The 17,677-nt window shown below is 40.8% G+C and overlaps 1 protein-coding gene across 1 annotated transcript in view; it reads right to left on the reverse strand.

Annotated features, from left to right (window-relative positions):
* Positions 1 to 14,859, reverse strand: part of mapk1 (mitogen-activated protein kinase 1) — a 47,231-nt gene extending 32,372 nt beyond the window's left edge. Inside the window, exon 1 of the mRNA XM_086206925.1 lies at positions 14,507 to 14,859. Within this exon, the coding sequence (XP_086063051.1) occupies positions 14,507 to 14,652 (146 nt within the window). The 5' untranslated portion in view covers positions 14,653 to 14,859. The remainder of the gene's footprint in view (positions 1 to 14,506) is intronic.
* Between the last annotated feature and the right edge of the window lie 2,818 nt (positions 14,860 to 17,677).

Raw genomic sequence — 17,677 nt, forward strand, 5'->3', positions numbered from 1 at the left:
TCATGTGGGCGGGCTGAAAATGTGGAGTATGCCTAGGCAGCCTCCAAGTATCACACTGAGAGAGATCTGCAGTATCTTGTGATTGTGTAAGCAGACAAACTGAGGCTTGTGTTAAGAGGCTCACAGTGTAGCATCAATCTGCTCAGCCCTGAGCCACAGAAAGACCTGACATACAACAGCCTCAGCGTCAACAAGAGACTATTGAAAACAAAAATAGGCCTTCTCTGAGAATGACACAGACATGCCTCATTGTTGACTGCCCTCTTTCAATAAAGTCAACTACATTTTGTAATATTCACACTTAACACTAAAATTCCATGCTGGTTATAGTTCTTTCATCATACAGTTAAGACAACTTAAATGTTTTTATAACAGCCCGAGTTCCTAAGGAGTAGTAAAAGTCTTGTAAACCTGTATTCCCAACTTGGCCTTTTTCGGAGTTTGGCATTTTCCCGATTAAGAGATGTGGGCTAGGCAATATTAGTCAGGTTTTCAGAGTATTCTTTGAGTGTGTATACAGCATATTCAGAATGTGCATAAGTATCTTTTTTATCGCAGTTAGCAATCTTGTGGCACAGTTTGCTTGCTTAGAGCCAGATAAGGAAATGCACAAGCTCAAGGCTTCCAGGGAGACTGCTACGTAAAATATAAATCTTGTCCAATTGTTAAATGCATCAAAACGAAATAAAGAATAAGAAGGGTAACACTTGTGATCAGTTGCTTTTTTTCCCCCCACACCAACATTTATTGAAAAGTAAGTGACAAAAGGTAAAAGTGAGGGTCAGTAAATTTGGGCTGTAAATCACATTCCTGTAACTAATATTCACAATACCCGTGTTTGTGAGGGGGAAAAAAAAAAATCACCATTTATAAATGTTTGTGCACATTAAAATTTGTATGAAGAAAAACAGGGAGTACGTGTGAACAAATATCAGTGGTGAGGCTACAAGACGATGCTGCAGAAAAACAGGAGGATTTGAGGACATCAAGATGCAAATTTAAGGCAGAAAATGGAGTGTGAAACTCAGATGGATTGAGCGGAATTTTAATATTACCTCTTAAAGCTCATTTGTGGACAAAATAGTCCACAATTGACAGATTTATGTTGTTTTTCTTCTGTGGTTTAAAAATGTGAGTATGAAATGTGTATATCTGAAGCCAAAAGGAAGTCTTTCATACAATACCAGTAAATGGCAGCACCATTTGCTGCCACAAACTTCCTATGCTTGAAATGTATTTCAAATGCAAATCAAGTGTTGTATCTGAAGTACACAGTGCAGATGTGCAGCAGTTTATCTGGCTGCTCCACATCAAAATCAGACCAACTGACTAAAAATCATAGGTGTCAAGAAGTAAACAGCAAGGCAAGTACAAGAAGGCTGCGACCGATACATCAACCACTCCAACTACCTCAGAAAGCTGACACAAGCATGCCAAAAATGCAGGAAAAAACAAAACAAAAATACACACCAAGTAAAAGCTGGGTTATTCTTTTAACAGTTGCAAAAATCACAGAAATTACTGCTGGACTTCATGTTGCTCATAATGATATTGATGCAGTCATTGAAACCTCTGCTAAAGGTGTTAGCAAACTGTTGCTATTTTACACATTCAGCAATTCAAGATAATCATTCATTTAAGTAAAGGTTCTATCCATCTGGAGTTTCCTTCAGTTCTGATGAAAATATCTGGCCATATGCATGATGAAGAACAAGTTTTGGGAACTGCTCAATCCAAGGTTAGATACCTTTCCCTCAATTACGTTTGCATTCGGGAGGTGAAACCCAGAGACCACCTGACCATTATTTAGCTTCACACAATGAATGGTAGTGGATGGAAAATAGCAGTATTACTCAATCAAAAGCCTTCAAGTACACTTTTCTTCAAAGCAGTTGTTGCCTGTACTAATATACTAAACAAAAAAAGATCACAGGAGTACTTCATTATTAACAACTCAATCAAACATCTTGGATGGCAATCTGTATAGTTGGGGGTGTAAGGGATTATGAATTAATTTGACCTGCTGTGGTGCTAGTGAAAGAAACAACAAATGGACCAGAGCAGCAGAGCAAGAGACACCCCCCCCCCCAAAAAAAAGCGACAGATTCTCTCTCCTTATATTTGCTCATATTCTCTTTCGTCCAGGTCATAGGTATCTAGGGGAATTTAATGAGGTCAACTTTTCCAGACATATAACTATATCCAGTTGACCTGATTCAATTCCTTGATAAACTCTCTCTCTCTCTCTGGATGCATTTAACATAACAGCATCATATGGCATCAAATCAAGACTGCAAAGAAACAAGTGAAAGATCTCTATGGCTTGTTCATCTATCTGGCCAATGCCTTTGGATCAGTACCTTATTCATTACTGTGGGATGCCTTTAATTTCTTCCAGGTGCCAACTACAATCACAAATCTAGTGAAACATGACTACCATGAGCTACAGTTTTGCCTCACAACATCAGGTTTCACCACAACGTGGCAACTGCCGGAAGTAAGCATCATAGCAGGGTGCACCATCTCCCCACTGGCTTATACAATGGCAAAGGAGACCATTATCAGAGCCTCGAAAAGGGTCGTGGGAGAACTACTACAATGTAATCAGAGGTTACCACTGATTTGAGCCTATATGGATGCTCTAACAATACTCACGACAACTGTCCCCTCCATCAAGAGACTGCTGGAGTAACCTCACCAAAATATAACATGAGCAAGGATGACATTAAACCCCAAGTGCAGAAGCATTTCCATCGTGAAAGGCCAAGTCACACACCAAAGATTTCATAGGAGTATACACCTGTCCCAAATGTTTCAGAAATTCCAGTAACAAGCTTTGGAAGATGGTATTATGCAAAGCTCAAACACACCGCACAGTTTGAACAAATACAAAAAGATAAAAGGGCTGTACATGGAGCGCAAAAACAAGACCTTTTTGCCAGGAAGACTCAAGCTGTGACCCTTTCTGTTTGGCATACAACCAAGACTCTAGTGGCCTCTTTGTTTTAGATCCCCATCACCGAGTTTGAAAAGTTGGAATGGGTTATAAGCACTGAAGCAGTGGCTGTGAATCCTATGTTGTTTAAATTCCATTGGACTGTATGGGCATGGCAAGTTGGAATTAGAGCTGCACGATCATGGACAAAATGCTAATCATGATTGCTTTGATCAATATTGAAATCACGATTATTATTCACGGTTATTTATCCATTGTAGGGAAAACGTTTTTCTTGAACTTTCATTTCAAATAACTTTGAACAATTCTTTCATTAAATAACAAAATTTTTTAAATTACCTAAGATAAAGGGCTAACTAAAAATAAATATGCCATCACAGAATGGAATCACAAAGTGCAACCAAATGAAAAAAATCCAAGACTACGCAGAAAAGGTAATGAAATAGTGCTTAGGCCTACAGGTTTTTGGCAAGAAACACCAGCTTGTCCACATGTCCTGGCTTGAGAGACGAGCGAAAGCAGGTCACTACATTTAGAGTCTCTGAAGTTCTATCCACCAATCCAGCGGGTCCTCCTCCTCAAAGTCAAGGTTTGCACAGTGTAGGTATGACCGTAGCTAAGAGGCCACAGCTTGTTTTTCCTGGTGGGGAGAGGATGGTGTGGTTCCCTCAGTGGTCTAGAAGAAGTTCTTCTTTTCTTTGAGGTGCTAGGTGCATCCTCTGCACTGTCTGCTGTCTCACTACAAGATCAGATGGGCCCTTCTCCTTGAAAAGCGCATAGTATATAAAATAGGAATACTAAATTCAGTCTAATCAAACATATTTAACAACCTTATTCAGCATGTACTGTAGATTACAGCACATGAATGATTTTATTGCACATTTTAATCCTCTTCATTTCATTGTTTTTTGTAAATGCAGTATCTATGACATCACAATTGTTACTAACCACGCTCACAGACGCAACCATCTCATATGTAAGTCTGGCCTGGATTGGTGCACCCGTCTTCACTGACATATCTCAGCTTGAACCGTGGATCAAGAGCAGAGGCCAGGTCAGGCAGTTCTTTTGTTTCAGGATCCTTGTTTTTTCCTTCAGGTAGCTCAGGATTTTGGTCCTGATGGTGTTTGTTGGGTCTGGAACATCATTTTTTGCTTTAAGAATAGAGGAGCTGAAAAAGTGGAGGGCAGGCTTGATAAAGGAAACACTGACATACTTCTCACTGGACAGTGCATCAGTAAACTCAGTCAGAGGGTGGAGGGATTAGCTGATGGCTTCCATGATGTCAGTGTCCTGCCATGTTGGGATGAGGTGTTTGGACTTTCTATCAGAAGACAAGACTTGAGAGATGGCTCTCTGCTGCTCCAGGACCCTTTCGATTGTTGCCTTTCTTGATCCTCACCTTGTGGGACAATTCTGTCTTCAGTGCATATTCCGGAAGCTTCAGCTCCTTTTGAGCCAGTGCTAGCTCCCTCTTATGCCTCCAGCTGTAGGAGAAAGTCAAATCAAGTGAAGTCTGTTTTATTTTTTAAAAAGGGCCAAATCACAACAAAAGTTAGACACTTTATAAGTAGAGTAGGTCTAGTACCACACTCCATCAATGAATTTACACCTAACAACTTTCCATGAGCAAGCACATTCTGCAACAGCAGCGACGAAAACAGGCGGTAACATTAAGCAGACCGATTGGGGGAAAGACAGATCCCGTCTGACCATGCAGATCCCTACTGCATGTTCAATCCAAGGATCTCTCATTGCATTCTCTATAAAAGAACACGAGATTCATATGTAAAATTATAACAGAATGAAACCTTGTATACACTTCCTTTTTAATCTTATATTGTTGTGTTGCTTTAAGATGTTTTTTCCCACTCACTTTTTTCTTTTAATCTTATTTTTCTATTTTATCTGCTCATTTGTAAAGCTTTTTAAATATAAATATTTACACATTACATGAAATTGGCTTGATCAAACACATTTGGTAGTCAATCTCCATCGTGTTATCATTGTTACTAATGTCACTGACAAAGTACTCATACAATCAGCTCAGATTACATAAAATTCAATATGCACTTTTAAAAAATATCTTTTTTACTCATCCTACTCACCAATTGCTAGATGGAGCCTGTGGCCAAAGCACTGAAGCCTCGTCCATTTATTTAAAGCTACTGCTTTGACGACATTTGAGCCATTGTCTGTTGTGATGCAGACAAGTCTCTTCGTTTGCAGGCTCCAGGAGGCCAGCGCTTCCCTCAGTCCCTGCGATATAACTTCTCCTGTGTGGTCTTGTGGGAAAAATGACATCTGCAGGCACCGAGTCTTCATTGTAAAATCACTGTCGATGTAGTGAATTGTTAGGGACATGTACGGCTCCATTGTTCTGCCGTACATGTCTGTCAGTCGTAGTTCCAAAGTCACCAACAGCTGTGATATCCCTCTGTTTTTCACCCCGACATTTTTCGTACAGTGCAGGTAATGCCACGCCAGAGAAATAATTGTGCAAGGGGATCACATATTTCTTGTCCAGTGTTTTGACCATTTTTCTGAAATCTTCACTGCTCCCAGTATTTACTGAACACGTCTTTGGCCAAATAAAATGCTATTGCATCCATTTTGTCATCCATGTCTTCTGGAGGTGGATGGATACGATGTTGCCCTGTGCAGTGTTGCTGTTATGGTTGCCTGGGTTGGCAGTTGACACGGACTTGGATTTTGTCAAGTACCATTTGCTTTGGCCTTCAAGCATTGGTCATACTTGAGTTTGTAGTGTTTTTTCAGGTGGTTGAATAAGTTTGTTGGGTTGCCCTGCACCAGAGACACAACTCTATGGCACTCTTTCCATATGATTTCTTTTTGCTCAACATCACTTGACCTGGATCCAAAACATGTCCAGACAACAGACGATCAGAATCAGAATCAGAAATCCTTTATTAATCCCTAGCGGGAAATTGTTGGATCGCAGTGTTCCTTTTCACAGTAAAATCAATATATAATAAAGAAAAAAAATAGAAAATCAAGAAGATAAGGAGATATCTTTTGTACATATTTATATGAGTGAATGGATGAACCCTTTGAGGTACAAGCTCCTCACCTCCAAATGTTGCTCTAAAATTACTTCACCCTTCTGCTCCTGACATTTTCTCGCTCGCTTGTCAGTCTGGCAGCTTAATGAAGCCCGAACCTCTCGTTCATCCCCTAGGTGGATTGCTGACTGTTGGTTGAAGAAGTGCTTGATTTTGATATGTAACAGAGCCCGCACTTTAAATGTCAATATAGCAGACGATCATGTAAATTTAATCATGGCGGCCAAAATCGTGATCGTGATTAAAATTTGATTATTTGTGCAGCCACAGTTGGAATAACTGATCACAGGACTGATAGGAGAATTCAAATGCACCAAAGCAAGGTTCGTCATGACTAACTTACAGCTGAGCGATTACTCGATTTTAATCGTCAGCGCGATATCAAAACGTGCGATTAACACATCACAAAAGTCATGTGTCCATGATGAGATGTTCATTTTCACATGCTGCGAAAATAAACCAATCACATGCAAAGTTGTTAAATTAGCCACGCGTTCAGCCCATGACATTAATTGAAGGTTTGGTGTCAGCTACATACGGCATGTGTGGTGATAGCCCACACTAGCAAGCCAGTGGAGCCGAGGGCAGGTGCGTTACGTGGATGATGACGCAGAGAAAACTAGCGAGTGCGAGGAAAATGAGGTGGACCTAGTGGCAAAAAAAATAGCTCCTCGCTCATTTGGAGCTCTTTTGGTTCAAACGAGACAACGTTGTACAAGCCCAGGAACTGTATAACACGTGGGGTGGTCGTGGCAACTACGAGGGGAAACAAAACCAATCTTCAACAATACCTGAAATGCCACCACAAAGAACTGCACAAACAATTCAAAGACAGCCAAGGCGCAAAACAGCCGACAACACAAAGTCTGCATAAAGTCAAAGGATTGCAGCAACCATCCATTTCTGTGAGTTGAGCAAACGCGACTCCACATCCACGAGTTTGCCCTCCAAGAGGCTCTTTAGCGAGTGAGAGAGTGCAAAGTCTGCCCTTCACTTAAGAGATGTGGTTGGACAGGTACAGCATGGGAGAAAAGGGTTTGACCTTATCCCAAAAGCACCTCTGTAGCACAAAGCAATAACAGTACAGGAGAGGCAGTTAGTGGTAGAGGAAATCAGGAGAAGAAGGAGGGAGAGGGACATGCCAAAGCCGTCTCAATGGCCAAACAGGGGAGATGGACCAACTGGGAGGGCCTTGAGAAGAAAAAACTCAGCTTGCTTGAGACATCTGGCAGATGGAGGGAGCACGGCTGAGTTTTATCATCAGAACCACATATGACCTGCTACCCTCCCCCCAAAATCTGAAAGAGAGGTATGGAGAAGATCCCATCTGTTCCCTGTGTCAAGCACCTGCAGCCCTAAGACACATTCTATCATGGTACATGACAAGTCTCATCCAAGGGGGCTATACGTGGGGGCATAAGCAAGTAATGGCATCAATATTTGACTTTAAGAGTACCGGCACAAACAACCTCCCACAAACATAAGCAGGAAGGGTCAACTTCAAAAATTTCACACCAGCTGGCCAACATCAAGAGCATCACAAAACACCTAAGCATGTAAGCATCCTGCAGTCAGTGCGAGATTAGAAATTAGAAATGGACCTTGATAAAAAAGCTTGGTTTCCTCCAGAAATAGTGGCTATAACACTCTAGCTAGACATGGTCCTGTGGTCTCCAACAACAAAGTTGGTGTATGTTGTGGAATTAACAGTACCAAGGGGTTGAAGAGGCCTATGAGAGGAAAAAGAACAAGGCAGCTGAAGCATCCAAGAATGGCTGGAAGACCAGCATCTTCCCAGTAGAGGTGGGATGCAGGGATTTTGTTGCCACATCTACCACCAGTCTGCTGAGAAAAATTGGGGTGATGGGTTGGTCTCTACAATAGGCCATCAAGTCCATGGCAAGTGTTGCCGAAAAAAGCAGTAACAGGTTCAGGATTAAGCCTAAGGACCCCAATATGGCAGTAAGGTATAGACAGGTAGTATTCGGTCAGGCTGAGGCCTGACTCAGGGAGAAGGATGCCCCTGCCATGCAGACACCATCAGGGATAAGGAGGGTGTGGCATGGAGGGGGGTGTACCTGGGATGCTGGGTACACGATTGAGCCCTCTGGAGAAATCGATGGGCTTCAATGACATACCTTAGCCTCCTTTTCACCACCCCACACTGAGTACTACTGTCAAAAGTTTCCTACAAAAGGGATTGAAACATCTAGTTTTATTTGCTTTACTAATTACTTACCAATACTCTCCTTACACTTCTCGAGTGATTTGTCTCCTATTTTGCATTACATGTGCTTGTCTTGGTAGCATGAGGCAGCAACTTCAGCCCATGCAAATTGCACAGACAGTCCAGCTTCTCCAGGATAGCACATCCATAAATGCCATCACAAGGAGGGCTGCTTTGTGTCCCAGAACAGTCTCTTAGTCCCAGACTATGGAAGGGATACCAGGAGATGGGCCAGTACATGAGGATAGATGAAAATGGCCATAAAAGTGTATCACCCAGCATCAGAACTCGTACTTGCTCTGTTGTGCAAGGAGGAACAGGCGGAGCACTTCTAGTCCAGAGGACAACTAAATGACCTGCATCATGGTCATTGTTTTCATGTGTCAAACCAAACTATTGAAAATAGACTGAATTAGGGTGGCATAAATGGCACGCACTGTCACAGGTTAACACTGAGCACAAGCGATTAGATGCAAGTCTGGAGACAACATGGTCAACATTATAATGCCTGCCACATCATCCAGCATGGCCAGCTTGATACTGTGTCAGTGATGGTTCAGGAAGGCATATCCTTAGAGGGCCACACACAGACTTCCACGGACTAACCAAACTACCATTCCATTCATGTGAACTGCCATTGATTATTGGAGTGAAATTCTCAGGCCCATTATGCGTTGGCCTTAGGTCTTCCTGGCACAGGGGAATGCCTAGCCTCATGTGGAGTATTAAGGCAGTTCCTGGATGATGGAGACATTGATGCCATTTACTGGCCCTCACGTTCCCTGGAATGGAATCCAACCGAGCACCTCTGGGACATAGTGTAAGTGCATCCAATGCCACCCAATAATACTATAGAATGTCAAGCTCACTGATGTCCTGATTTAACCTATTTTTTTTAATTACAAAATTCTGTACTAAGAAAAAAGTTTCAAAACATACTGAGAATCTGTTAAACTTCAATGATTACAGTCACTACTCCCTCAAATCAAAGATATAAAAAAAAGGTATCGTATTGGACCAATATGGACTTCATTTGACAGGGGAAGGGTCTTAACTGATGCACTACTGAAAGCAGCATCTAGATAACCAGTAAGAGGGCAGCATGGATCAACAGACTGCAGCCAAGAGAAACTGAAGCTTTTTTCACAGAAAGTATAATAAAAGGTGTGAAAAGTTATAGTCCAGCCCAGGTGAAAAGTGATCTCTGAGAAGTAAACCTGCATGCAGCAATGACAGCCACAGTGAGTTGCCAACTAACAAAAATGTTTGGTGTTCCTTAAAAACATTAAAAAAACCTGGCTTCTTTATCTGTGTTTAACTGCTGAGTTCCAACAGGGACTAACAGCCATAATAAATGTCACAATCACTGACAGTAGCACAACCTTATGCTACTCGTTTAGGGCATTTTGGTCAGGTCTTTGAATACAACTTGTTCAAGCTTGGAGGATTTGGTGCAACAGACGCTTCTTCTTAAACTTTGGAGGACTTGGTGCAACAGACACTTATGCTTTAGCTTTGGACTCAAAACAATCGCCTCGTTGGACAACAGATATAAAAATGCAACACTGGGCCAAAGCTAGGACAGATATGAGCATCTGTTCATCCCTGTCTAACTGGATAAATCAGCTTTAATCTCAGAGTTTGTTTACTTTTGCTCATTACACATGGTTGTATTAACTAATATCCATTTTTGAGGGTTTTTTTTTTACATTTATTTACAACAACTTTAAAACTGCACTCATTTCAGTAGGGATGAATGATACTGGATTTTTTTTTTTTTTATAAATATGCTTACAACTTATTGGGTTGATAGCCAATTTTGGGGGGGGGAATATTCATTGAAAAATGAAAGTTAAAAAGTTCATTTTGACATTCACATTTTGACGTTCACATTTTGTACCGACTAAAAAAAAAAATGTTTGTGAATTTATTTATAAACAGATGATGAGCAAGGGGAAAGAGACTTGAGTAAAACTGCCCCATCGGACAGCTTCAGATATTAGAAAAAAAATAGTGCTCTTCTATGCCGAGCAAACATAACAGGGTCTTCACCCCGGGGTACCTCCGGGCACAGGCCCTAATTATCAATATCAGCAAATATAGATGATGCACTGATATTTTGGTGATATTTCACATCCTTATATTTTAAAACTAAATGTGACTTTGGTTGACATCAAGTTCAAAAACGCTTATTATTTTACGAATAAATTGTGTATTATGTACGTGATTAATTGAAAAGTATTTTGGTCCATCTGTCCTAATGTCACAAAATGGTAATCCCCGTTTCCCAAAGCCAAAGATGATTAGGGAAGGGAATCAAAAAACATTTCTTTTTGAGAACCAGTTCCCAGTGTTTCAATTCCTTGGAATCACTTGCCAGTTATGAAAACATTCCCTAATCGACTCCAGTGGGACATCACCACACACGTTGCATTGCCTAAGAAAGCTACACAACGTGTGTGCCAAAGCCATTCACCAGTGCAGCCAGCAGGAAACATGGCACCTAAGCGGCACAACTGCTCGAAAGTTTGGTTACATTTCACGAGGAAAGGATGACAACAGGGCAACTTACAATACCTGCAAAGTGGATATTTCATCAAAGGGAGGAAATACTACCCATATGCAGAAACATTTGCACACACTGCATGCAATAACACTGAATGAATGTTGCGTTTTTTTTATCTGTTCTGGTGTGAATCTCAATCCAGTAGCAGTGGCAATGTTAGCATGTCCTCTGTTGTCCGCTGTTAATACTGCAGGTAACTAACCAACCAAATGAGAATTGATAAGAGAATCAATAAAGAACCTAATCGTTGAGCAGAATCATAAAAATCATAACAATTTGTGGGCAGATCTGAAAAGGAGTGTGCGACTGGACGACCGACAAAACCTGACATAGTTACACGAGTTCTGTCAGGAAGAATGGGCCAGAATTCCAGCCAAGTACTGTGAGAAGCTTGTGGAAGGATACCCAAAACGTTTGACCCAAGTTATGCAGTTCCAAGGCAATGCTACTAAATACACAAAGCCAAAGGGGAAATTTTCAAATTGCTATTTTTCTATGAAATTATTCACAGTATGGAAATATTAAAATGATCTAAATTAAACATAGTACTAGTGAATATTTGGTACCTACATTTTTCAGGTCATGTAATGTAATGTTTTTTTGGCTGAATGATAGGAAAAATGTTATTATTAAGACAGATATTGCAATGTAACTTGTGGTTTAAGTGACTTTTGTTATTTTCCCTCAAACAGATATTAAAATTGGTGATGGGATTTTTGTTTGGGTCTGTACCAACCAAGAATGATCCTTCTAGGCCAGTACATATCTGTTGTAGAGCTCTAAATGATGGGACCTGCGAGTTCAGGGCAAAAAAAATGTGCAAGTGGGTCGGGTCAGGTCGGACGTCGAGCCGCCTTTTTTTCACACACACACACAAAAAAAATTGTCAGTAAAGAATGTCTCTCTGTCTGGCTGCCTGGAACATGTATCATGGAAGGTGGTGGTGGCAGACCTGACAGTGCTGCATGCAAGCCTTTAGCCTGGCCCTGGAGGAGAAGATGGAGTTGGTGAAAAGTAAACTTTCTGAATTCAAGGTGAATTCATCGTCGTTAGACTCACTACTAGAGGAGCTGAGGAATCAAAGTGTGGAAAGTGCTTGCAGTGGTTCTAGATTCTAATGGAATGGATACTGTGTATGAGAAAAAACATGCGAGAGGAAAGCGGGGGGGCTGCGGGCTTTAAAACCTGCAGGCCAGGTCAGGTCCGGTTGTAATTTTCAGGCCCTTTAAAAGCTCTACTCTCTAGCACCACAATGCTTCATTTACAATGGCATGTTATGTTGTGACACGTGTGACCGTAAAAAAAAGCAGCTCTCATGCTTTGGTCATTGCACTGACCATACTTTGATTAATTAATGTTTTCAATGATCCACTATCAAAACGGCAATTACAAAAGTTCAATTAACTGTTTTTGCCCTCATATAATCAAGTGGATTTCTGAAATTATGACAATCACAGGCTTTTAGCTACTTTACAGCTTTAGGCTTTTCAAAGCTTCCACAATTGGAGCTTGAATTGTAAACCGTACTTTATCTAGTCTGTTCACCTTTAGCTCCAGTATGTACCATTCATTTGTTGATAGGGGATCAGACAAGTAACAACATGCTTTTGATGAGTTTTCTATTTTGCAGACAAAGAGATGGAAAACAACCTGCTGTGTCTCCTTTGTGTAGGCTATGTATCAAATCAGTGTTCTAAGAAAACCCTGCTCCTATCCCTACTGAAGGAAGAAGAAGTACGCTTCTGTTGTAGCTACTTACAGGAGAAAACAGCTCTTTTTTTTTTTTACATAGGAAAAATCTGGAATGGCATCCACTGTACAAAAAGGTGTACACACAGCAGATTGTCTTCTGGACTCTGAGTGAATTATTAATAATTGGTCATTAACATTATAACATGGGCTGAAGTGGTATCATGTGGTGACACATAGGAAAAAGGAGTGTATGGTTGTGACTGATGAACCTTATCAACTGGCTGTGAACCCATGTCCTAAAGAATATGAAAATATTGCAATCATCACTCCGCTACAAGATCTCCCATCACTCTCAAAGTTGGTAAATTACAGTCATGAATTCTGATAATTACAGTATTTTACAGTCCAACAGATTAAAAACTCAACAGAAAAAGAAATACAAAATCCAACACTTGGGTGCCACTTTTTAATGCAAGAAAAATGCAAGTCCCCCCCCCCCCCCCACTGATTTATTGCCCTCAGCCAATATAGAAGACTCTACATGCATAGCCACACTAAAATTTTCACACTCACTCAGAGACCACAACAGTTACAGGAGTTGCTGCCTCTCGCGTCTAGCCAATAACTGTGTACATGAATTTACTTTTTATTCATCTATTCAGTATAGATCTAATCAGGTAGTCCCTGATTAATCTGCAGATTATTTTTATGATCGATCAATGAATCTTCTGGTCCAAAAGAAGCATGCAAAATGTCAGATTTTTTTGCCGATATTTCACAACTGATAGCTGTCATTGACTGCTTTCTTTAATATCAGTATAAAACAAATATATTTTAGTGACATTTTGCTCAGAAAAACATATGCATCCTTCAATCATATTTATTGATGTTTACCCATTATTAAATGATCACGGAAGAACTGCCTTGACCAAGACTGTAGACTATTGAGATCGGCCATCGACCCAATAACAAAATATTTTCAAAAATCAAAAAAAATCTGCAAATGCCAAGGATATGCCAACATAAATGAAGGTACAGAGTTGCTGAAATATCAAGAAAGTTTAAAAAAATGCTCATCACAGCTCCCAGATCCTAAAGCAATGCATCTACATTGTTTTTTTAAATCCCCATTCAACATTCCAAATCTCAAAATGTCTTCATTTTTAACCATAAATAACAACATCTGAACAGATTAGACAACAATTAAAACAGTTTGCAAGTTTCTTTCAATCAAGTAAATGATCAGTTGTTGCACCCTACACTGAATTCTTCCATACACTGGATGTATGGAGCCATCAACATCAGCTAAACAGCGACTAAGCTAAAATTAATTTGCACTTAAACTCCGTGTCTGACTACAATGGGTGAGACGACATGGAAATAAGATGCTTAATATAGTCGGGGAGGATGACATATTCAATCCGATTTCAACCAATACACTGTTGATTACTAGTGTATATAACATTGTGTTAAAGGGAATTCATATGAATAGTAGGTGGAAACAACCATAAACTATTAAAACCTCACTGCAATCTTGAAGTGGAAACTTACTAACTCCCATGTTTGAAAATTTGCCAATTTAGTTATTTCAACTGCTTTAGCAGATGGCAGTACGATAAAAAATAAAATAAAATAAAAAACGGGAAAACGATGACATAAATATCTACAAATATTTTCACACAAGTTAGTGGCTACCAAGTTAACTTATATTCAATGCCTCATAATCGATACAAAAAAGCATGGTACATTATGTAGGCTAATTCAACTGTTTTCCTGACAAACTGACTTTTATGAATATGGTATTAGCACTGCTGCGTGCTTTATTTTTGTATCATTGTTATTATGGATGTGGTTTTAGCACTGTTGCGTGCTAACTAAAACATAACATTGGCTAGAATATGTTAGATAGCGAACAGGCTATACGAAGATGTGCTAACTTATGTAAGACGCCTGATGGGTTAACAGTCTTCGGGTACACTCACCAAACCATCCCGTAGGCTCCTTCCCCGATGTAAGAGAGGTTGCTGTACCGAGGCCCGACGTCGAAGGCCTGCCCGCGGACAAGCTCCGTTCCCGGCCCGGGGCTAGGGCCGCAGCCAGCAGGGGCAGACACCGCAGCTGTCGCCATTATGAGGAGTAGCGTTTCAGAACGATATGGAATATAACAAAGCGACTGAGAATACAAAAATGTATGGGTTAATGAATGTCGTCAGCAGAGTTTGTGCGGTGTAGCGGAGGCCTTCCGTGCGTGTGGAGAGGTTTTCTGTCCGTGAATGAATGTTCAGAGCGACCACACCACTGCTACGCTGTCGCAAGCAGGCAAGCAGCAGGGCACAGGCTCTGCTGCAGGAAATAACGGAGGCAGTCATGTGATCCGATGATTTCTTTTTTCTTCCCCTTTTCCTGTTTTTGGACCCCTGGTGTCCCATGGTTACCTCTAGGTCCCTTCAGCTAGCACAATGGTCATTGAGCCCCCCAAGTTATATCCAGCTTCTTAGTTTTGTTAATTGGAAGGGAACGTTCAGCATGAGTCTAACAAAGCTGTACATGAGGAATATTTACAACGTCATACAGGGCAACTTGTCTGTTTTCTAACTTGCCATCAAGGCCAGAGCAACTTCTAAGGGGGCAAAAATAAACCACTGGCCCCCACAGTGACTTTTTTGGCCTTCCAAAAGTTGGCATCACTAAAGGCATTTGCAAAAGTTCATGATATATATTTTGTTCAGCAAGAAAATCTCTTCTTATTAATACCGCTTGTATGATTTTTGAAACTTTAATGCAATTACTAGAAATAAAAAGCTAATATTTGGTGATAAATGAATTACGATACAGATGCATGACTTCAAAGTCACTATTCTGTGTACCCCGTAGTCTCATTTTCACTCTTTCCAGCAACCACCAAATTTAAAACACATGAAAAGTTTTGAAAGAAAACTTTACTTTGAAGGAAATACACATACGTTGCAAAAGTTTGGAACAATGTACATCTTAGTTACCACTGTGGCATACAATAAGCAACATGTTTCCACACAGTGTCTTCCTGGGACGGTATAGGGCTGGAACAATAATGCTGCTTTAAGATATCTGACTACAGAGCGGAGGGGGCCAATTTTGGAGGTCAAGAAACCAAAGGGTTGCTGGTTCGATCCTCACTTCCCCCAGTGACCATGTTGAAGTATCCCTGAGCAAGATACCGAGCTCTTGCCCAGTATCAGCTGGAATATTCATCAACACACCTGTGACACTTAACGGATGAGCAGTTTAGAAAAAAGATGGATAGTAGGGGTGCAACGAAATAGTCAACTCACGAAACAATACGAAACAGGGCTCACAATACAAAATAAAAATGAAAGAAAATCAGAAATGCAAAAATCAAATATTCTTTACTTTCTTCCTTAATATGCAGACATACAAGTTGTTGCTGTGTCAGTACAAAATAAAAAGCTCTTTGCTTTGAAAAAACAAAATATTTGTATTTTCCCATTATTTAGACTACAATGCAAATACAAACATAAAATTTCAATAACAAAAAGTGCTTTGTTGTTGTAAACAATGACAACTACATTCTTGAATAAAAAGGAAAACAAATATTAAATAATCCTCAGGGCTGCAGTCTAATCTAGATCTATAATGTGTGACCTCAGTGAATTGTGATATTTAGCCTTCAACAGGTGCGTATTCTTCTATGGTGCTAGCAGTGCTCGCCGCAGTGCACGGTGCCCTGTACCGGCAGTTTGCACACGGTTTTTGTTTTATCCAAAATCGTCTAACCGTTGCCTTGTCTTTTACATAGGAAGGCAAAATAAGTCCACACAACCGATTTGTTTGATGAAAGAGCGTCCACTACTTGTTCGAACTTGTCTTCCTCCATTTAGAAATAATTAGTTTCTCTTCTTCTTCTTCTTCTTTCGCGTTGCTACAGTCTTTTTCTTCTTCTTCTTCTTCTTCTTGTAATATGTGTATACGGTAAGCGAGAAGGTAAAAAATCATTAGGGTTAGTGGTGCACAGCGCCGCTTCGCATTGTTTTGGTTTTTTTACATTGATTTCTATTTTGTGCGTCTTTGAATTTTTTTTTGACATTTTTTATTTCGCTAAATTTCGTAACACTCCTCATGGATATTTGTTGTGATTGTTTGTCATCTTTCTCCTTCCAGCCTGTTCACCTCCCTGTGTATCCATCATTCTCTCTTTATTTGTCCCTCTATTTCCTTCTCTGTATCTGGCTTTTTCCATTATCTGTCTAAACTCAGCCTCACTTTCCTGGTCTCTTTCCCTCCAACCAGTCAAAGCAGAAGGCAATTCCACTGAGCCTGGATCTGCTCAATGTTCCTGCCTGGTAAAAGGAAGGATTCTGTCACTGCTGTTGCAAGACGTGCTTGCCATGGAGAATTGTTGGATGCAAATTATTTAAAGGGGTGTGGTGCTAGACCTACTCTACTTGTAAAGTGTCATGAGATGACTTTGTTGTGATTTGGCTCTATACAAACAAAATTGATTTGACTTGACTATTGACTCTGTGCTCATATTACGCGAATGACAATATTGATTTTGTCAAGCCCATTCTTGAGAATTTTAAGGCTTTTAATATTGACATTGTCTTTTCTGGAGCGCAAGACCCTTTCTTCTCACAGAAGAAAATGTGAGCCGGACAAACAAAATATTCAAAATATATACATAATGCCTCCAAGACAAAACAGATTCTGTATATAATTTCTTATATCTTCTTCTTGCTGTTAAAATTACTTGCTGTTACAACCACACATTGCAAAACTTGAAATGTTAAGGAGCAATTCTCAAAATAATTTTCGATATGTATATTGCCTTCATGCAGCTGGTAGGTGGGGAAATTCGCTTTTGGAAAGGTCCCACTTCGGCACTGGCCCGGTCCCCGTGCACTGGCGGGGCGTGCCGGGGCCTGCTGTGGCAGCTGGGGCATGTTTGCCCCCGGATGCTGAGGAGGGAGGGTTAGGAGGGGGGTGGAGAGGGAGGGGGAGGTGGATGGTTTGGTACCTGGGACTTGCTGGCCTGGGACCCTGCAAACATCCCCAGGGGGTCTCGCCAACATTTGGGAGGGGTGCGCTTACCTCGGCCCTGTCCTTGGGCGGGCTGAACCCTGGTGCGGCGTCTTGGGCTGCCGTCACTCCCGGAC

This window comes from Aulostomus chinensis, chromosome 6 (assembly GCF_037954235.1).
Source record: "Aulostomus chinensis isolate RoL2024-O1b breed Wild chromosome 6, RoL_Achi_v1.0, whole genome shotgun sequence".
Classification (NCBI taxonomy): domain Eukaryota; kingdom Metazoa; phylum Chordata; class Actinopteri; order Syngnathiformes; family Aulostomidae; genus Aulostomus; species Aulostomus chinensis.